At 40.9% G+C, this 22,298-nt stretch overlaps 1 protein-coding gene, 2 long non-coding RNA genes and 1 gene segment (V, D, J or C); 1 reads left to right on the top strand and 3 right to left on the bottom strand.

Annotated features, from left to right (window-relative positions):
* The first annotated feature begins 1,005 nt into the window (after positions 1-1,005).
* On the top strand, positions 1,006-9,201 carry LOC117598029 (immunoglobulin kappa variable 6-21-like). The segment is given in 2 exon segments: positions 1,006-1,084; positions 8,834-9,201. Coding segments are annotated over 2 exon segments (417 nt in total).
* On the bottom strand, positions 7,344-8,536 carry LOC128318816 (uncharacterized). The gene is made up of 2 exons (XR_008302262.1): positions 8,451-8,536; positions 7,344-7,802 (listed from the first exon to the last, which is right to left on the bottom strand). It is a non-coding gene; the product is annotated as an uncharacterized LOC128318816 (long non-coding RNA).
* A 5,780-nt stretch (positions 9,202-14,981) lies between the features above and the next one.
* Positions 14,982-16,406, bottom strand: LOC128318813 (uncharacterized). Its single transcript, XR_008302256.1, has 2 exons — positions 16,089-16,406; positions 14,982-15,440 (listed from the first exon to the last, which is right to left on the bottom strand). It is a non-coding gene; the product is annotated as an uncharacterized LOC128318813 (long non-coding RNA).
* Positions 16,407-19,848: 3,442 nt separating this feature from the next.
* slc39a7 (solute carrier family 39 member 7) overlaps positions 19,849-22,298 on the bottom strand; it is a 9,780-nt gene continuing 7,330 nt past the window's right edge. Inside the window, exon 8 of the mRNA XM_053236715.1 lies at positions 19,849-22,298. This exon is cut by the window's right edge and continues 203 nt beyond it. Coding sequence (XP_053092690.1) covers positions 22,247-22,298 — 52 coding nt within the window. The 3' untranslated portion in view covers positions 19,849-22,246.

Here is a 22,298-nt window from a genome sequence, read left to right as displayed (position 1 = left end):
CTGAAAATGTGATTGGTGCACTTCAGTAAATAAATGGCTTCATGAGGAAGTAGATCTGAAATACTGAAGCAACATCTCAAGAAATTTAAAACTGGTCTTCAGCAGGACAATGTTCCTAAGCAAACCACCAAAGTTGTAACAAAATGGCTTAAAGACAACAAACCTGACGGAGTTACACCGGTTCTGTCAGGAGGAATGGGAAAAAATTCCAGCAAAGTTTTGTGAGAAATTTGTGGAAGGCTACTACAAAAGTTTGATTCAAGTTGAAGCCATTAAAAGGCAACAGCACCAAATACTAACAAAGTGTAAACTTTTAAACCACTGAAAACGGATGTAGTAAATAAAAGCTGAAATAAATCTGTTAGCTTTAAATCTCTTTAAAGAGATACTATTTTGAAGTGACCTCTTATGGAAATAAAGTAGATTCCCTAACTGATATAACACAGGAAATTTATGGTGACATGAAATGTGTGGAGTTGTGAAAAACTGAGTGTGAATGTCTTTAGCCTAGATGTATTTACACATTTGGCCTAAACTGAAGCTAATTACAGAAATATTCATTGTTTAACACAAAATGACAGCAGATTTCATCTGAATGTAACATTTAAACAATACATTATTTATAAAAACCCACGTAATTGAATAGTTATTTTAGTGAAGAGTTAATCACATGTATTTCTAATATTAAGTTTATCTGAAGCTTATTAATTAATGTAATGTGAGAAAGAGTACAAAATAAATTGCTTTTGTTTTTAAAAGAAGAATATACACTTACTGTTCACAATGATTCTGGTGCCTCCACCAAAAGCCCACCACAGTGTTACATTCTAATGAAGCCATCGTACAAAAACCTCCTTCACAGTGCAGTGCACGCACACACACACACACACACACACACAGACACACACACACACACACACACACACACTTTGCATTTGCAGTCCATGCTTCAGTGCTCTGCAAGTGTTTATAGCCCTGTGGCTTTAACACTTCATGACTGAGAGCTGCTGCTCAGCAACTTCACCCACAGCAACCATGACTTTGATCAGCGTCTTCATCTGCACACTGGCCCTCTGGACTCAAGGTGAGACTTTAACATCAACTCACAGCCTCACACACTTCATTTCATACTAATTCTACACCACTTTAGAGCATATAAACACAATCTATGTTTCTCTTCAGGATCCAGAGGTCAGGTGACTGTGACTCAGACTCCTTCACAGCAAACTATTGTTCCAGGAAACACAGTCACCATCAACTGTAGGTTCAGTAGCAGTGTACATGAAGGTAACCGTCTTGCATGGTACCAGCAGAAACCTGGAGAAACTCCTAAACTCCTGATCTATAATACTAACAATTTACACTCAGGAACTCCAGCTCGTTTCAGAGGCAGTGGATCTGATACTGACTTCACTCTGACCATCAGTGGAGTCCAGCCTGAAGATGCAGGAGATTACTACTGTCAGAGTTTACATTATATTACTGGGTTCTGGAGTGATAGCTGGGTGTCACACAGTGTTATAACGTCGTACAAAAACCTCAGTTAGTGAGAGTGCACAGAGAAGCACTGCTGCAGCTGGGAGCGACTGCAGGTGCTGAGGGGGAGGATGTGATACAGTACAATGATCCACACCGTGGATGAGAGAAAACACACCACACTAACTCACTAATCACACACACATCTATGAGAGGAGTCCACCTTTCTCCGCTGTGGATCATTTTACTGAACATATTAACATATTAGTGATAGTGGATATGGGACCGAATTTCATCTCAAACTCACTGAAGTCCAACCTGAAGATGGAGGAGATCAGTACAGTCAGCACACACACACACACACACACACACACACACACACATACAGATATGAGAACAGTGGCACTCTGCTGAACATTATCAGCTACACATCACTACAGAGTCCTTTTCTCTCTTGGGGGAATTTTTCCTCTTCCTTTTCCTGTATATACTTCAAACTCAGCAGCACAGTCAACAACATGAGCACTACAACAATCTAGTAGACAGTTTGACCAATCCCTTCCTGTCCTGTAGAACATTGGATCAATTTTCCTTGCTCCTGCAGAAAGTTTTGTGATTGACAAATTTTTATTCTTTTTTTTCCCAACAGATATCAAAAGCTTTCACACTTGTATTACAGACGATGACAAATCACCACTCTCACCCCCCAACCCCCAAACTCTCAACTCCCAAAGTGTTTAAATAAAGTGTCTATGACCTTCTGTGACCAGGCATACCCAAAAAAACAACAAAAACATATCACAGAGGAAAACAAAAAAGACTGAAAAAGTACTATTACCAGTTATTGTAAGGGGCAGTCCGCCACAGCCCCGACCCACCACCAGAGGGAGACAGAGAGCTGCCTCTCTATTTAAGGGCTGCTTACAGGTTGCTCAAACATTCAGTATTGAAATCACCTTCTGAGTGCAAGCCTAAGCTGGTATCTGTGTTTTGAAAACTAGAGCTGTATTCTAGCCTTTCCTCTGCACTGGGTTGGCCTTGCCTTGGCTTGTCAACCTAGCCACCCTCTTGAGTCTTTGGGTTTCTTCTCTTGGAAAAAAACCCAACTTTTATTTCCTGGTTAATTTTCTGTAGTGAGCAGTCACAGTCCTAATTTTATGCCTTTAGTTTTTGCTTTGTTCTCATTCTCAGTAGCTCATCTGGGCTTCCTGTTTTGGTTTGCTGTAGGGTGAGATTCAGGCCTCATACCTCTTAAGCCTAGCTCCCCTTTTGGTTTCAGTCCTCCTTGTAGTGCACTGATAATGTGCTTGTTTTCTAACCCAGAGGTCATGCATTTGAATCTGACTCTATGTGATCTTTAATTTGTATATTTTAGGAGAGTGCTTTTTCAGCTCATTATTTTTCTCCATAACCAGCACAGTGTTGGTCTGAGCTTATTATTTATTTCCTTTTTTGGAAGTTTCTGTTCCTCCTCCTTATCTGCTCTGCACTTGGGTTTGATCTCTTGGGTATTGCTTGTGGTTCACTCAGTTTGCTCAGGTCTCTTGTGTACTGAGACCTGGGTTTCAATCTGGTGTGGGGTGAGTCGAAACAACATCCTCTACCATAATAGCAGTATTATATTACATTCATCTCAACCAGTTTTAGGCATCTTCAGTAAAGATTTACCCCACTTACATGTGGGGTTCAGTGAGGGAAGGGGGCAAATAAGTATTACTTTTGTTTTTATTATGTAATACAGTTCCAATGTTTATATCACCTTCATATTTACACATAATACTATGTTTTGACTTTGTACTTACAGATATAAACAAAAAAACTTCATTTAAGCATAAATAAAGGTATGCTTAAAAATGAAATTGATGAGGGAAAAAGGACGTTGTTTTCAGACACCACAAATGAACAGCATTAGTATTTTATTTAAATCTGTAATTGGCAGTTACAGCTTTGAAACATCTACAGTAAGAAATATGCTTGTAGCAAAAATAGCAAAAATAGGGTTTTGTTGGTTGTGGGGCATGCCGTATTCCAGGCGGCATGATGAAGTTGGTCACCGCTACTTGTTTCTGACCGATACTCCAGTGGTACTGTGTTGTTTGCCCCTTGATTTAGGTCTTCCGGGGTTGGTTGTTGGCGTCCCCTGCGTTGGTGAGGTTGACCCGTGGAACGGTTTATGTGCCTGTGGTTAATGTTGGCACTGTGGATGTGGTATGTTGAGTGATGTCTACGTGGTTAACTTACATTCAGGGGTTACTGCAGTTCAGCCAGTCCCTGCCATGGTAAGTACTCAATTCTCCCAAGCCCTTCCCACGGTACAGGAGCAAATTGCGTCTATTAATTTTTCTTTTCTGTCAGAGTCAGAACAAAGTGAGGTAAGGGCCTTCTTCCAGAGGTATTCCTCTGTGTTTCCCATGCACGATGGAGACTGGGGTTGTATCAACCTGATTTCCCATGATATTCCTCTTGTGGATGATACCCCTGTTCGGCAGCAGTATAGGCAGATTCCACTTTCCGAGTATGAAACAGTGAAGGCCACATTAATGAATTAGTTGAGGTTCAGGTAATCAGGGAGAGCTGTAGTCTTTATGCCTCACCGATTGTTCTGGTTAAGAAGAAGGATGGTAGTCTGCGCATGTGCGTGGACTATCGCCATCTAAAATTGAAAACCAGAAAACATGCATTTCCTCTACCTCATATTGAGGAAACATTGGACTCACTGTCCGGGGCTTATTGGTTTTCTGGACCTCACCATTAGGTACAACCAAGTCTCTGTTACAGAAGGTGACAAGCAAAATAGCGCTTTTTGCACTCCCTTTGGCCTATTTGAGTGGAATAGGTGCCTTTTGGACTTTGTAACGCTCCCAGTACGTTCCAGTGGTTAATGGATGGGGGTCTTGACAGACCCAAGTAAGATTGAGGCTGTGACCCAATGGCCCTGTCCAACCAGTGTGCCTGAGCTGCGTACCTTTTTGGGTTTTGGTAGCTATTACCGCCACTTTGTGGAGGGGTTTGCTAAGTTGGCTGCCCCTCTGCATAGTTTAGTAGTGGAGTTAGCCTGCCCAAAGCGCAAGAAATGTGCAGAGCAAGATTTCGTGTCAGCTTGGTCTACCCAGTGCCAAAGGAGCTTCAAGGAATTGAAGGGTAAACCCACCATGGCCCCTGTACTTGCCTCTGCTGATTTCTCCCTACCATTCATCCTGGAGTTGGATGCCAGCCATTTGGGTCTGGGAGCAGTCCTCTCGCAGGAACAAGCAGGTAAGGTACGGCCGATTGCTCATGCTAGCCGCAGCCTTAGGCCCACTGAGTGCAATACATTCAACTATAGTTCCATGAAATTGGAATTTTTGGTGCTCAGGTGGCCTATGGCTGAGAAATTTAAGGAGTACTTATTAGGGAATAGGTGCATGGTGTTAACAGATAACAACCCCCTCAGCTACTTGGCTTCGGCGAAGCTGGGTGCGACAGAGCAGTGTTGGTCTGTCCAGCTTGCGGGTTTTGATTTTGAGGTACGGTATAGATCATGCAGGAGTAATCGGAATGCCAATGCCCTGTCCAGGCAGCATTCCTTTGGTGTCAGAGGGCATTCATGGCCTGTTTCCAGGGGTTGTAGTTCCAGCCGCAGTAAAGCGAGCCTTTCAGGGTGAGCTAGTCACCCAGGTGAACCAGACGATCATGTTCCCCTGCCATTCTATGGTTGATATGGGGTCTAAACAGGAGGTAGGCCCAGTAATAGGGGAGTTCTTGGTATTTTGGAGATGGAAGTTGCCTCCTAGTCCAGAAGAATGTAAACAACTTTCTAAGCTTGTGGTAATTGTACTTCACCAGTTCGACCATCTGGTGGAAAAGGAAGGGGTGCCCTATTGCTGGGTGTTTCACCCGGACAGTGGTGAGGAAACCTTCCAAGTAGCGTTGCCAGCGGCCATGAAGGGTGAAGTGCCTACCCAATTACATCAGCAGTATGGGCAACAGGGGCTAGAGCGTACCGCCCAGCTGGTGCATCAGACGTGTTATTGGCCTGGTATGTCCTCTGACATTGCCCGCAATGATGATATAATATTTTAAAGTGTTATAGCCTTGATGTATTTCCCTTATGTGGTTGGTTAACAATTGCTCTTTTTATTTTCTATTTTTAGCTTTTCTATTTTTATGGGACCCATGCCTCTGGCTCTTCCTGCAGAAACAAACCTGTGACCTAGGGCTAGTGTTTTATTCAATATTCCCTTGGGTAAAAGTTCCCAGGGTGGCGTAGTTGGCAATAGCGTGAAATTGTAAGATTGGTATTAATCTTAGTACAACATACATTTTACCTTCATGCTTTCTTTTTCTCTTTTCTACTCGTGTCACATAAAGAACCAGTCCTGGAAAAATAAATCAACAATCCTTCCTTATGAAGAATTGCTGTTACATTTTAACTGGGGGGGAAAATAAACACAAAGCAACACAATTCCACTGTAGTGTCAGTATACTGGAGGCCTAGTTTTCCACAGTCCAATCTACAAGTTAACCAGAACAAATCTAGCTACTGTGGGCCACCAAAGACATGAGGCCTATACAAACATGGTGCACCAATTAAGCAACAAATACAGCTAGAATTTCTGAACAAATTTAAAGTAGTTGGGCCATATATCAACCAATTGTGATTCAAAATAAAATGGACAAACCCTGACTTGTTACAACACACTTGTTCAGGCGGCAACAAAGGAAAGAGGACCATATGGTAAGTCCAAGCTAAGCTGGTATTTTATTTACAATAAAGATACTTGAAGCAGTTTGAATAGTCAGTGGTCTGTATCTGATGCAAATGTTGGGTGCAAAAGTAGTAGTCAAACCTCACTTGTATCAAATCATTCAGCAGTGAGGGAAATATGATACCATGTTAGAGACCATTTGCAAATATCTCGTAACCTGAATGTAAATGAATTGTGGAAAGGATTTCCACACAATCAAATTGCTTCCTTTTAGCATAATTTAGTTTTGCTGATCCAACATAATTTAGTAATATTGACTGAACTTAACTTCCTTTGGCAGTATTAATTTAATTTAAACGTGTGGGGCTAAACAAGACATACTAGTGTTGGGTATAATGTACTGATGTTAAACTTGAGTGAGTAGACCTAATTTAAATTAATTTAGTAGCACTACATGAATCCACACTTGTTCATGTAATGATTTACAAAAGATGATATGCAGTGGAATTAAATAAATTTAAATAAATATTTATTAAATCATGAACTTAGACTGACCCTACACAGTCGTTACTGTGTTCACACTGAACAGGAAGGTAGATGGGATAACAGAAATGGACTTGTGTAAGGGTGAAGGGTTGGTTTACTGCTCAGAGCTATAAGTACAACTTTATTCATATTCATAATCACTTATGACTTTCAGTTTATTACCTTTATTACTTATAGAGCTGGATTCAGTTGATTAATTAATAGATTAATTAAAATCTAAAAATAATTATTGAATAGAAAAACCTTTCAGTGTACAAAGTAACCACTGCTTACTTTGGCTAGGGAAAAATGTGTTGTGACCAACAAAAATTTCAAATGGATAAAATAAAAATGAAAATAAAATCTTTCGTGACTATGACAATTGGAAGAACACTAACATCCTAAATATTAATCCTCCATTAAGGAGAGACCTTTGAGTTGAAACTCAGTGAGGAGCAGTGAGGTGTAACTGAGATTTGCATTAACAGGGCTAAATGTGTTTCCTCCTCCCAGAATAGAGCAGAAACTTCACCAGATGTTCAACTTCCTTCAGTCAAACTCACTGAAGCACAACGCAACACTGAATCTACAGCTAATCCCACTCTCTCATCACACTGATCATCACTATTAACTCTAATAAAAGAACAGACAACGTCCAAAATTCAGCTTTATTTCAGCAAAAACTACAGGAAGATCAACAGGACAGTGAACAGAGTAAAGACAGAAATGGCAGCATTGTGTAGAATTGAAACTCTATTGTAGATGGATCATAAGCAGCTCTATGTTAAAATCTATCTTGGAGCCACTAGCCTTCACACTGACTCTTTCTGAAGTTGACCGGATAATTGATGCCTTTATGGGAGACCTTACAGACAAACTCCTCTGCCTTTTCCCAGACTGCTTTGCTGAGGGTCAGGGTACTGCTGCGTGTGTAACCGCCCTTCTTCTCTTCTTCTGCACTGGTCAGAACCCCGTTCTTCACCTCTGAGCCGTCCACTGTCCAGCTCACCAGCGCCCCCTGTGGAGAGTAGCCAGACAGCAGGCAGAGCAGCGAGGCCGATCCCTCAGACAGCTGCAGAGGAGACGGAGGGAGCAGAGACACGGAGGGACCCTCTGGAGAGGACAAAAGCACACACATCATACACACACAGTGTTAGAAATATTGCCTAAATGCTCTGAACACAAACAGAGTGACTGGGGGAAAAAATGGAGAAATTTGTAGAAGGCTACTACAAAAGTTTGAGTCAAGTTGAAGCCATTTAAAGGAAACGGCACCAAATACTAACAAAGTGTAAACTTTTAAACCACTGAAAACTGATGTAGTAAATAAAAGCTGAAATAAATCTGTTAGCTTTAAATCTCTTTAAAGAGATACTATTTTGAAGTGACCTCTTATGGAAATAAAGTAGATTCCCTAACTGATATAACACAGGAAATTTATGGTGACATGAAATGTGTGGAGTTGTTAAAAACTGAGTGTGAATGTCTTTAGCCTAGATGTATTTACACATTTGGCCTAAACTGAAGCTAATTACAGAAATATTCATTGTTTAACACAAAATGACCGCAGCTTTCATCTGAATGTAACATTTACACAAAAGATTATTTATAAAAACCCATGTTAATCAATATTTATTTTACTGAAGAGTTAATCACATGTATTTCTAATATTAAGTTTATCTGAAGCTTATTAATTAATGTAATGTGAGAAAGAGTACAAAATAAATTGCTTTTGTTTTTAAAAGAAGAATATACACTTACTGTTCACAATGATTCTGGTGCCTCCACCAAAAGCCCACCACAGTGTTACATTCTAATGAAGCCATCGTACAAAAACCTCCTTCACACTGCACTGCACACACACACAGACACACACACACACAGACACACTTTGCATTGGCAGTCCATGCTTCAGTGCTCTGCGAGTGTTTATAGCCCTGTGACTTTAACACTTCATGACTGAGAGCTGCTGCTCAGCAACTTCACCCACAGCAACCATGACTTTGATCAGCGTCTTCATCTGCACACTGGCTCTCTGGACTCAAGGTGAGAGTTTAACATCAACTCACAGCCTCACACACTTCATTTCATACTAATTCTACACCACTTTAGAGCATATAAACACAATCTATGTTTCTCTTCAGGATCCAGAGGTCAGGGGACTGTGACTCAGACTCCTTCACAGCAAACTATTGTTCCAGGAAACACAGTCACCATCAACTGTAGGTTCAGTAGCAGTGTGGATAGTGGTACCAGTGTACACTGGTACCTGCAGAAACCTGGAGAAGCTCCTAAACTCCTGATCTATGATACTAACAATTTACACTCAGGAACTCCAGCTCGTTTCAGAGGCAGTGGATCTAATACTGACTTCACTCTGACCATCAGTGGAGTCCAGCCTGAAGATGCAGGAGATTACTACTGTCATTGTTTACATTATATTACTGGGTTCTGGAGTGATAGCTGGGTGTCACACAGTGTTATAACATCGTACAAAAACCTCAGTCAGTGAGAGTGCACAGAGAAGCACTGCTGCAGCTGGGAGCGACTGCAGGTGCTGAGGGGGAGGAAGTGATACAGTACAATGATCCACACTGTGGACGAGAGAAAACACACCACACTAACTCACTAATCACACAGATCTATGAGAGGAGTCCACCTTTCTCCGCTGTGGATCATGTTACTGAACATATTAACATATTAGTGATAGTGGATATGGGACCGAATTTCATCTCAAACTCACTGAAGTCCAACCTGAAGATGGAGGAGATCAGTACAGTCAGCACACACACACACACACACACACACACAAACACACACACACATACAGATATGAGAACAGTGGCACTCTGCTGAACATCATCAGCTACACATCACTACAGAGTCCTTTTCTCTCTTTGGGGAATTTTTCCTCTTCCTTTTCCTGTATATACTGCAAACTCAGCAGCACAGTCAACAACATGAGCACTACAACAATCTAGTAGACAGTTTGACCAATCCCTTCCTGTCCTGTAGAACATTGGATCAATTTTCCTTGCTCCTGCAGAAAGTTTTGTGATTTATTCTTTTTTTTCCCAATAGATATCAAAAGCTTTCACACTTGTATTACAGACAATGACAAATCACCACTCTCACCCCCCAACCCCCGAACTCTCAACTCCTAAAGTGTTTAAATAAAGTGTCTATGACCTTCTGTGACCAGGCTTACCCAAAAAAACAACAAAAACATATCACAGAGGAAAACAAAAAAGACTGAAAAAGTACTATTACCAGTTATTGTAAGGGGCAGGCCGCCACAGCCCCGACCCACCACCAGAGGGAGACAGATAGCTGCCTCTCTATTTAAGGGCTGCTTACAGGTTGCTCAAACATTCCGTCTTGAAATCACCTGCTGAGTGCAAGCCTAAGCTGGTATCTGTGTTTTGAAAACTAGAGCTGTATTCTAGCCTTTCCTCTGCACTGGGTTGGCCTTGCCTTGGCTTGTCAACCTAGCCACCCTCTTGAGTCTTTGGGTTTCTTCTCTTGGAAAAAAACCCAACTTTTATTTCCTGGTTAATTTTCTGTAGTGAGCAGTCACAGTCCTAATTTATGCCTTTAGTTTTTGCTTTGTTCTCATTCTCAGTAGCTCATCTGGGCTTCCTGTTTTGGTTTGCTGTAGGGTGAGATTCAGGCCTCATACCTCTTAAGCCTAGCTCCCCTTTTGGTTTCAGTCCTCCACTGATAATGTGCTTGTTTTCTAACCCAGAGGTCATGCATTTGAATCTGACTCTATGTGATCTTTAATTTGTATATTTTAGGAGAGTGCTTTTTCAGCTCATTATTTTTCTCCATAACCAGCACAGTGTTGGTCTGAGCTTATTATTTATTTCCTTTTTTGGAAGTTTCTGTTCCTCCTCCTTATCTGCTCTGCACTTGGGTTTGATCTCTTGGGTATTGCTTGTGGTTCACTCAGTTTGCTCAGGTCTCTTGTGTACTGAGACCTGGGTTTCAATCTGGTGTGGGGTGAGTCGCAAAAACATCCCCTACTATAATAGCAGTATTATATTACATTCATCTCAACCAGTTTTAGGCATCTTCAGTAAAGATTTACCCCACTTACATGTGGGGTTCAGTGAGGGAAGGGGGCAAATAAGTATTACTTTTGTTTTTATTATGTAATACAGTTCCAATGTTTATATCACCTTCATATTTACACATAATACTATGTTTTGACTTTGTACTTACAGGTATAAACAAAAAAACTTCATTTAAGCATAAATAAAGGTATGCTTAAAAATGAAATTGATGAGGGAAAAAGGACGTTGTTTTCAGACACCACAAATGAACAGCATTAGTATTTTATTTAAATCTGTAATTGGCAGTTACAGCTTTGAAACATCTACAGTAAGAAATATGCTTGTAGCAAAAATAGCAAAAATAGGGTTTTTTTGGTTGTGGGGCATGCCGTATTCCAGGCGGCATGATGAAGTTGGTCACCGCTACTTGTTTCTGACCGATACTCCAGTGGTACTGTGTTGTTTGCCCCTTGATTTAGGTCTTCCGGGGGTGGTTGTTGGCGTCCCCTGCGTTGGTGAGGTTGACCCGTGGAACGGTTTATGTGCCTGTGGTTAATGTTGGCACTGTGGATGTGGTATGTTGAGTGATGTCTACGTGGTTAACTTACATTCAGGGGTTACTGCAGTTCAGCCAGTCCCTGCCATGGTAAGTACTCAATTCTCCCAAGCCCTTCCCACGGTACAGGAGCAAATTGCGTCTATTAATTTTTCTTTTCTGTCAGAGTCAGAACAAAGTGAGGTAAGGGCCTTCTTCCAGAGGTATTCCTCTGTGTTTCCCATGCACGATGGAGACTGGGGTTGTATCAACCTGATTTCCCATGATATTCCTCTTGTGGATGATACCCCTGTTCGGCAGCAGTATAGGCAGATTCCACTTTCCGAGTATGAAACAGTGGAGGCCACATTAATGAATTAGTTGAGGTGCAGGTAATCAGGGAGAGCTGTAGTCTTTATGCCTCACCGATTGTTCTGGTTAAGAAGAAGGATGGTAGTCTGCGCATGTGCGTGGACTATCGCCATCTAAAATTGAAAACCAGGAAACATGCATTTCCTCTACCTCATATTGAGGAAACATTGGACTCACTGTCCGGGGCTTATTGGTTTTCTGGACCTTACCATTAGGTACAACCAAGTCTCTGTTACAGAAGGTGACAGGCAAAAGATTGCTTTTTGCACTCCCTTTGGCCTATTTGAGTGGAATAGGATGCCTTTTGGACTTTGTAACGCTCCCAGTACGTTCCAGTGGTTAATGGATGGGGGTCTTGACAGACCCAAGTAAGATTGAGGCTGTGACCCAATGGCCCTGTCCAACCAGTGTGCCTGAGCTGCGTACCTTTTTGGGTTTTGGTAGCTATTACCGCCACTTTGTGGAGGGGTTTGCTAAGTTGGCTGCCCCTCTGCATAGTTTAGTAGTGGAGTTAGCCTGCCCAAAGCGCAAGAAATGTGCAGAGCAAGATTTCGTGTCAGCTTGGTCTACCCAGTGCCAAAGGAGCTTCAAGGAATTGAAGGGTAAACCCACCATGGCCCCTGTACTTGCCTCTGCTGATTTCTCCCTACCATTCATCCTGGAGTTGGATGCCAGCCATTTGGGGCTGGGAGCAGTCCTCTCGCAGGAACAAGCAGGTAAGGTACGGCCGATTGCTCATGCTAGCCGCAGCCTTAGGCCCACTGAGTGCAATACATCCAACTATAGTTCCATGAAATTGGAATTTTTGGTGCTCAGGTGGCCTATGGCTGAGAAATTTAAGGAGTACTTATTAGGGAATAGGTGCATGGTGTTAACAGATAACAACCCCCTCAGCTACTTGGCTTCGGCGAAGCTGGGTGCGACAGAGCAGTGTTGGTCTGTCCAGCTTGCGGGTTTTGATTTTGAGGTACGGTATAGATCATGCAGGAGTAATCGGAATGCCAATGCCCTGTCCAGGCAGCATTCCTTCAGTGTCAGAGGGCATTCAAGGCCTGTTTCCAGGGGTTGTAGTTCCAGCCGCAGTAAAGCGAGCCTTTCAGGGTGAGCTAGTCACCCAGGTGAACCAGACGATCATGTTCCCCTGCCATTCTATGGTTGATATGGGGTCTAAACAGGAGGTAGGCCCAGTAATAGGGGAGTTCTTGGTATTTTGGAGATGGAAGTTGCCTCCTAGTCCAGAAGAATGTAAACAACTTTCTAAGCTTGTGGTAATTGTACTTCACCAGTTCGACCATCTGGTGGAAAAGGAAGGGGTGCCCTATTGCTGGGTGTTTCACCCGGACCAGTGGTGAGGAAACCTTCCAAGTAGCGTTGCCAGCGGCCATGAAGGGTGAAGTGCCTACCCAATTACATCAGCAGTATGGGCAACAGGGGCTAGAGCGTACCGCCCAGCTGGTGCATCAGAGGTGTTATTGGCCTGGTATGTCCTCTGACATTGCCCGCAATGATGATATAATATTTTAAAGTGTTATAGCCTTGATGTATTTCCCTTATGTGGTTGGTTAACAATTGCTCTTTTTATTTTCTATTTTTAGCTTTTCTATTTTTATGGGACCCATGCCTCTGGCTCTTCCTGCAGAAACAAACCTGTGACCTAGGGCTAGTGTTTTATTCAATATTCCCTTGGGTAAAAGTTCCCAGGGTGGCGTAGTTGGCAATAGCGTGAAATTGTAAGATTGGTATTAATCTTAGTACAACATACATTTTACCTTCATGCTTTCTTTTTCTCTTTTCTACTCGTGTCACATAAAGAACCAGTCCTGGAAAAATAAATCAACAATCCTTCCTTATGAAGAATTGCTGTTACATTTTAACTGGGGGGGAAAATAAACACAAAGCAACACAATTCCACTGTAGTGTCAGTATACTGGAGGCCTAGTTTTCCACAGTCCAATCTACAAGTTAACCAGAACAAATCTAGCTACTGTGGGCCACCAAAGACATGAGGCCTATACAAACATGGTGCACCAATTAAGCAACAAATACAGCTAGAATTTCTGAACAAATTTAAAGTAGTTGGGCCATATATCAACCAATTGTGATTCAAAATAAAATGGACAAACCCTGACTTGTTACAACACACTTGTTCAGGCGGCAACAAAGGAAAGAGGACCATATGGTAAGTCCAAGCTAAGCTGGTATTTTATTTACAATAAAGATACTTGAAGCAGTTTGAATAGTCAGTGGTCTGTATCTGATGCAAATGTTGGGTGCAAAAGTAGTAGTCAAACCTCACTTGTATCAAATCATTCAGCAGTGAGGGAAATATGATACCATGTTAGAGACCATTTGCAAATATCTCGTAACCTGAATGTAAATGAATTGTGGAAAGGATTTCCACACAATCAAATTGCTTCCTTTTAGCATAATTTAGTTTTGCTGATCCAACATAATTTAGTAATATTGACTGAACTTAACTTCCTTTGGCAGTATTAATTTAATTTAAACGTGTGGGGCTAAACAAGACATACTAGTGTTGGGTATAATGTACTGATGTTAAACTTGAGTGAGTAGACCTAATTTAAATTAATTTAGTAGCACTACATGAATCCACACTTGTTCATGTAATGATTTACAAAAGATGATATGCAGTGGAATTAAATAAATTTAAATAAATATTTATTAAATCATGAACTTAGACTGACCCTACACAGTCGTTACTGTGTTCACACTGAACAGGAAGGTAGATGGGATAACAGAAATGGACTTGTGTAAGGGTGAAGGGTTGGTTTACTGCTCAGAGCTATAAGTACAACTTTATTCATATTCATAATCACTTATGACTTTCAGTTTATTACCTTTATTACTTATAGAGCTGGATTCAGTTGATTAATTAATAGATTAATTAAAATCTAAAAATAATTATTGAATAGAAAAACCTTTCAGTGTACAAAGTAACCACTGCTTACTTTGGCTAGGGAAAAATGTGTTGTGACCAACAAAAATTTCAAATGGATAAAATAAAAATGAAAATAAAATCTTTCGTGACTATGACAATTGGAAGAACACTAACATCCTAAATATTAATCCTCCCTTAAGACGAGACCTTTGAGTTGAAACCTCAGTGAGGAGCAGTGAGGTGTAACTGAGATTTGCTTTAACAGGGCTAAATGTGTTTCCTCCTCCCAGAATAGAGCAGAAACTTCACCAGATGTTCAACTTCCTTCAGTCAAACTCACTGAAGCACAACGCAACACTGAATCTACAGCTAATCCCACTCTCTCATCACACTGATCATCACTATTAACTCTAATAAAAGAACAGACAACGTCCGAAATTCAGCTTTATTTCAGCAAAAACTACAGGAAGATCAACAGGACAGTGAACAGAGTAAAGACAGAAATGGCAGCATTGTGTAGAATTGAAACTCTATTGTAGATGGATCATAAGCAGCTCTATGTTAAACTCTCTCTTGGAGCCACTAGCCTTCACACTGACTCTTTCTGAACGTGACTGGATGATTGATGTTGTCATGGGAGACCGTACAGGTAAACTCCTCCCCCTTTTCCCAGACTGCTTTGCTGAGGGTCAGGGTGCTGCTGTGACTGTAACGGCCGTTCTTCTCTTCTTCTGCACTGGTCAGAACCCCGTCCTTCACCTCTGAGCCGTCCACTGTCCAGCTCACCAGCGCCCCCTGTGGAGAGTAGCCAGACAGCAGGCAGAGCAGCGAGGCCGATCCCTCAGACAGCTGCAGAGGAGACGGAGGGAGCAGAGACACGGAGGGACCCTCTGGAGAGGACAAAAGCACACACATCATACACACACAGTGCTAGAAATAATGCCTAAATGCTCTGAACACAAACAGAGTGACTGGGGGAAAAAATGGAGAAATTTGTAGAAGGCTACTACAAAAGTTTGAGTCAAGTTGAAGCCATTTAAAGGCAACGGCACCAAATACTAACAAAGTGTAAACTTTTAAACCACTGAAAACGGATGTAGTAAATAAAAGCTGAAATAAATCTGTTAGCTTTAAATCTCTTTAAAGAGATACTATTTTGAAGTGACCTCTTATGGAAATAAAGTAGATTCCCTAACTGATATAACACAGGAAATTTATGGTGACATGAAATGTGTGGAGTTGTGAAAAACTGAGTGTGAATGTCTTTAGCCTAGATGTATTTACACATTTGGCCTAAACTGAAGCTAATTACAGAAATATTCATTGTTTAACACAAAATGACAGCAGCTTTCATCTGAATGTAACATTTACACAAAAGATTATTTATAAAAACCCATGTTAATCAATATTTATTTTACTGAAGAGTTAATCACATGTATTTCTAATATTAAGTTTATCTGAAGCTTATTAATTAATGTAATGTGAGAAAGAGTACAAAATAAATTGCTTTTGTTTTTAAAAGAAGAATATACACTTACTGTTCACAATGATTCTGGTGCCTCCACCAAAAGCCCACCACAGTGTTACATTCTAATGAAGCCATCGTACAAAAACCTCCTTCACAGTGCAGTGCACGCACACACACAGACACACACACACACACACAGACACACACGGACACACACACTTTGCATTTGCAGTCCATGCTTCAGTGCTCTGCGAGTGTTTATAGCCCTGTGGCTTTAACACTTCATGACTGAGAGCTGCTGCTCAGCAACTTCACCCACAGCAACCATGACTTTGATCAGCGTCTTCATCTGCACACTGGCCCTCTGGACTCAAGGTGAGAGTTTAACATCAACCCACAGCCTCACACACTTCATTTCATACTAATTCTACACCACTTTACAGCATACAAACACTATCTATGTTTCTCTTCAGGATCCAGAGCTCAGGTGACTGTGACTCAGACTCCTTCAGAGCAAACTATTGTTCCAGGAAACACAGTCACCATCAACTGTAGAGCCAGTAGCAGAGTGCTTAATGGTAACGAGCTAGACTGGTACCTGCAGAAACCTGGAGAAGCTCCTAAACTCCTGATCTATGATACTAACAATTTACACTCAGGGACTCCAGCTCGTTTCAGTGGCAGTGGATCTGATACTGACTTCACTCTGACCATCAGTGGAGTCCAGACAGAAGATGCAGGAGATTACTACTGTAAGAGTGTACACAGGACGAGTGGTTCACGGGGAAATATCTGGGAGTTCACACAGTGTTATTGCTTCTTACAAAAACCTCGGTCAGTGAGAGTGCACAGAGAAGCACTGCTGCAGCTGGGAGCGACTGCAGGTGCTGAGGGGGAGGAAGTGATACAACACAATGACACACACTGTGGACGAGAGAAAACACACCACACTAACTCACTAATCACACACACATCTATGAGAGGAGTCCACCTTTCTCCGCTGTGGATCATTTTACTGAACATATTAACATATTAGTGATAGTGGATATGGGACCGAATTTCATCTTAAACTCACTGAAGTCCAACCTGTAGATGGAGTAGATCAGTACAGTCAGCACACACACACACACACACACTGATATGAGAACAGTCGCACTCTGCTGAACATCATCAGCTACACATCACTACAGAGTCCTTTTCTCTCTTTGGGGAATTTTTCCTCACTGGGGAACAAAAAAAAAAACGCTTCCACAGTGGGTCGTTGGCTTGTTAGTAATTCTGACTTTTTAAAGAGTGTCCTCCAGAGGAACAGAGATAAAGCAGCAGCAGCCAGACTTACTCAGCAGCTTCCACTCGGTAAACATGCTGTGTTTAACATCACACAGTGATTATGTTCTGGTCAAACACATTATGGCTGTAGTCAAGACCACCACTATCAAGTCCAAGACCAGGACTAGCACAGATCGAGTCAAGAACGATTCTTAAGCAGGTTGAGACCAAGTCAAGGCCCAGACAGAACACCAGCAGACTTTGGGTTTTGGGAGCCCCTGGGCTTGAACCATTCATACACACACCATGTCATGAATTTATAACTGCTGCAACCAGAAAAAATCAAAGCTGCTATAACACAAAACAGTAGGTACTAGCTGCTATAATACAAAAAAACATCAAGTATTCTCTTAGCAGAGAGAGACAGAGAGAGACAGAGAGAGACAACGTCAACCCCTGTGGACAGAAACTAAAGCACAGAACCTGAATACATTAGAAACAGACGCACGTGCAACGAAGCTTAAAGTTATAATTAATAATCCGAACAAGATTATTTTATTTAACATATTAACATTTTAGTGCTAGTGGTTATGGGACAGAATTTCCCCTTAAACTCACTGCTTCTGTTCACAGAGTGTTTGAGAGCCATACAAAACACACACACACACACACACATACACACACACACACTTAGTCCCTGAGCAGATATGACCCAGCAACCAAGTACAGGTCTGTTTATACAGAAAGCACTGCAAAAAAAAGGTCTATGCCAGCGAAATAGGTGCTTCACTGTAATTTTAATTCATCAGTCTCATAAAGTAATCAATCTCATTAAATCAGTCTCCTTTATAATAATATAATAATTCATTATAATATCTCATTTTTTTGTTTAGAATTTAAAAATAAGTCAAAATTATTAAAACCTGGTTCTTATTTTAGTTTAGAACAAGATTTAGATTTAGATTTCTGAAGGCTTAGTTCACAATAATTTGGCTTTTTGCAATATCAAAGTAATAACCACAAGAAGTCAATAAAATATTCAGTAAAATTGAATTTATTGAAGCACAGGAGAAGAAAGCTGAGCTTAACCATGTGATGTGCATGGCCACCTCCTGTATGTGGAAAAGGAGAACAATAGGGACTGAAATATGGAGGAGAGTTTAAGACTCCACATGTGGTAGATGGCCAGCGACAGAAGCAAAAAAAAAGTATTTCTGATGACAAAGTAAGTTCCAAAGCGCAGTAACGTTAATGGGCAAAATGTTACTGAGTTTGGATCTTATTTAAACGGAGATCACCGGCTGAGTGACATACGAAGATAAGAGGGATCAAAGAGAGAGAAAATGGAGATTTAATGTCAGTACACATTTCCCAGTGAGGCATGTTTGATGTGTTCAGTATTAAAAAAACACCTCCATGAAGCTGTGTGTTTTGTTTGCTCTGTCAGAGCACGAAAAGCTCATAAAAAGCTCCTTTAAAGTAGAGAAGGAGAACTTTACACTGTTCAGTGTGTTGATCTGATGTCACTCTGTAAACAGGAAAGAACTGCCAAGTTGAAGAGCTGAGGTGCATTTTTGGAGGAATTACAAATTGCAACCTGTTACGTCCTGTGATGTAATTTGTATTGTTCTGGGGTCAGTCAAGAGTTTTTGTATTTTCCCTGTTGTTTTTTTCCTGCTGTTTTTGGTGACTGATACTTAATGTCAATCTGTGCTAGAGTTCCAGTTAGTACACTGTTGCTGTGCTCCCGCCTGGATTGTTAAGCTAACTCTCAATAATGCTGACATTTTTTGATAGTTCTTTATTTAACATTTGTTAAATTGACTACTTTATAATTTGTAGGGAGGAGGGTGCCATTTTTCTTTTTGTTTGTTATTTTGGCTATGCCCCCTCCTGAAGTCTTTTTGTTTTGTTTCTGCTATTCCTTTATGTAATAAATCATATTTGAAGTGTTCTTTAGGGCTGGGACTGGGATGAGAGGCTCCATGTGGACTTTCCTTCCATTTTGTTACGTATTCTTTAATTCCCCTCGATTAATTACGAAAGGGAATCGTAACAAACCTCACCTAGAACACAGTTAGATCGCGGAGGTTATGTATATATACTCGTGTTACATTCATACAGTTACAGCAGAAGCACTGTAATAAAAGAGTACCTCCTAGCTGTGGATGCACGGTACCTACAAATACTTTCCTCCCTGCAAGACGCTTACATCACACGGGTCAGGTGGTTGAGCCACATGTCCTAACCAGGTATGTCTCAGGAGGAGCTTTTACCCACAATCCTTTAGGATCATGAACTCCCATGACTAACACAAGTCACTTTAGTACACCTGCACACATACACACCCACTTTATTCCTCTTAAATTCCACATCTATCTCTCATTTTATCACTTATTACATTCTTTTTTCTCTTTTTTTATTCACTTCTCTTTTATTATACTCTTTTCTTTTAATTTCTTATATAATTATTTCATTGTTTTTATTGCATACTTACAATAGAATCTCAGACAGAAACCTTTCCTTAGTCCACGTATCACATAACACCAAGACGAACAACAGGTGATCTACGTTCACTTTATATAGCAATAAAAAAAAAACATGGAGGGAATGACTTGGAGACATTTGTGACAGAATTAAACTACAGTCATGCACAAATAAAACTAAACAAACTAGAACAAAAAAAGAAGACAACAGACTACATGAAGGCATGTGTGGATCATAAATTCTAAGATTTCTATTCCAACATTTTTAAAAAGCACAATATTGTTATCGTGGACACTTTGTCAGTAAGCTAGCTGACATAAAACGACATGACAGCTAGCTCAGATAGCTAAAGGTCAGTTAGCTAAAAGACAGTCTCTGTAGTAGTGTATTTAAATACAGTATTGTGACAGTTTCGTAAACCAGAATAAAGGCTTAGACAGTTATCGTCATGACAGTATGATAATTCCTCTATACAAACAGAACAAGAGGGGGTGCCAATATTTAAGTGTCCACAATAGCTATATAGTGCGTGTTAAACATTGTTATATATTTTAGAATTGATTCTCGGCACATGCGTCAAAACACAACAGACTCTTCAGTAACTGCAATGAACTTTTACAAACAGAGGAAGTGACACAGACATCAAGGTGGCTGAAAAAATAATTACTTCCTGTGAGCATCACTAAAGCAGTCCAGCTCTAAAAGTGGAAAAATTATCGTAAAGTATAATGCCGGACTTTCTCAAGTCAACGTGTTGATGTAGGATTTTACACTGTTTCTGTTCCAACATGCTGATTATGTCTTACTGCATCTACTGGCTCGAACCGGACACCAAAAAAAAGCCCAAATATTCCAGAAACCTCAGAATGGAGGATGCGATTAATATCCATATTACAGAGCTAAATAAAACAAAACGCCAAATTAACATGTTGTGAAGAGATGCTTCACATGCAGGCATCTTATCTCAGAGTTCCCGATGTTAGCTGTTACGCTATACGGTGTTACATGAAGCAATCTTTACATACATTAGCTTCCTTTATTTGATTATATTAATTTGGTGGAAAGTCGCTGTTGTACAAGGAGTGGGTTAATCAGCAGCCCAGGCACCCGGACCAGCAGATTTAATGTCCGGGGTATTCGTTTTTTCTCAGCAGACAAGTAGAGAAAGAGAAAAAACAACCCGACTCCTTACTGACTTTGATGTAAACGGTGATGTAATACGCTTTATGCTTTATGTTACACGCGTCTATGCTATAAGTTACGCGTTCAGAATCACACCGCCTGCTGCACTACACACATTACAGTTAAGTTAACTAGCACTGCTGGATGATGGATAAACTTTTCAGAGTAAGAAACGTGCAGGTTTTTTTGGAAACGTCGATGAATCCGAGTGGAATAAAGTGCGGTGCGAAGGTGTCGTATAAATCTCCTGCGTAACGCACGCAGTACCTCGCAGTTAAACGGATCGGCAGACTCTACTGCTGTCTTTACTCAGCTTTTTTTTTTTTTTTTAAATGTTATTCAATCTAAGCTGGGTGACTTTTTGGCGGTGTCGCAAACGCGGCGTGTGACATCAGGTGAAGATAAGGAGGACAAGAACTATTGCTACGCGAAGTTCATATACTCATTCCTTTCCTTTAGTCTGTATTAATGCACTTATAACTTGGCTAACGAGCTGAACATACCTAATTATACAACTACCACTTTGAAGCCTAGTCAGTTTCTGGGCAACTGAAACATGGGACAGGGGAACACACTGGACCTTTCCTTGTCCAGTGATCTAGCTAAATAGCTAATTTTCATTTATCATTCAAGTTAAAAAAAATTTTAAAATCAGAAGCAGAAAACAACTTTTTTAAAAAAAAAAAAAAAAAAGACCTGCTTTTGGAAAATGATGTAAATCAAAGCAAATCAAAGCGCTACACTTGCACGGTTTTGGTGGTGTGAGCTTTGTCTAGGGCACTAATATGGATATCTGCAGTTAATACGAGCCAGCAAGCCACTTTCCACTGTTCAGAAAGCAACACAGAACATTACTGTGTCCAAAAAATAATTTCTTTAAATTTAAATTGTGCATCATTTGGATATTAATCAAAAAAAGTGAGTGTAAATGTGTGTGTGTGTGTGTGTGTGCGTGCGTGTGCGTGTATGTGTGTGTGCGTGTGTGTGTGTGTATGTGGGTGTGTGTGTGGGGGTGTGTGTGTGCGTGTGTGTGTGTGTGTGTGTGTGGTCTCAGCGGACAGTAAATCGGTCCCTGGTTCGGGAGGACGTTATCATGTCCAGTGCTGTTGGTCCGTTTGGGTCGTGAAAGGGCTCGGACTTTGGATCTTTTAGTGCACTTCTCTTACAAAGGCCTCCAATTCTCATTCGCTCGCTCACACACTCATCTGTAAATCATCACTGACACATTTACACATCGTTTACTGTTTATCTTCCCCTGAGTCTCGAAAGAATTCAGTCTCTCTCTGCATCTCACTCGTACTCGGCGATGATCACCATCATCCCGACGCCGAACAGCATGGCG

The sequence above is a fragment of the Pangasianodon hypophthalmus genome, chromosome 9, assembly GCF_027358585.1.
Source record: "Pangasianodon hypophthalmus isolate fPanHyp1 chromosome 9, fPanHyp1.pri, whole genome shotgun sequence".
Taxonomy (NCBI): domain Eukaryota; kingdom Metazoa; phylum Chordata; class Actinopteri; order Siluriformes; family Pangasiidae; genus Pangasianodon; species Pangasianodon hypophthalmus.
Note: the sequence above shows the minus strand (reverse complement) of the source record. Positions and strands in the feature narration are given on the sequence as shown.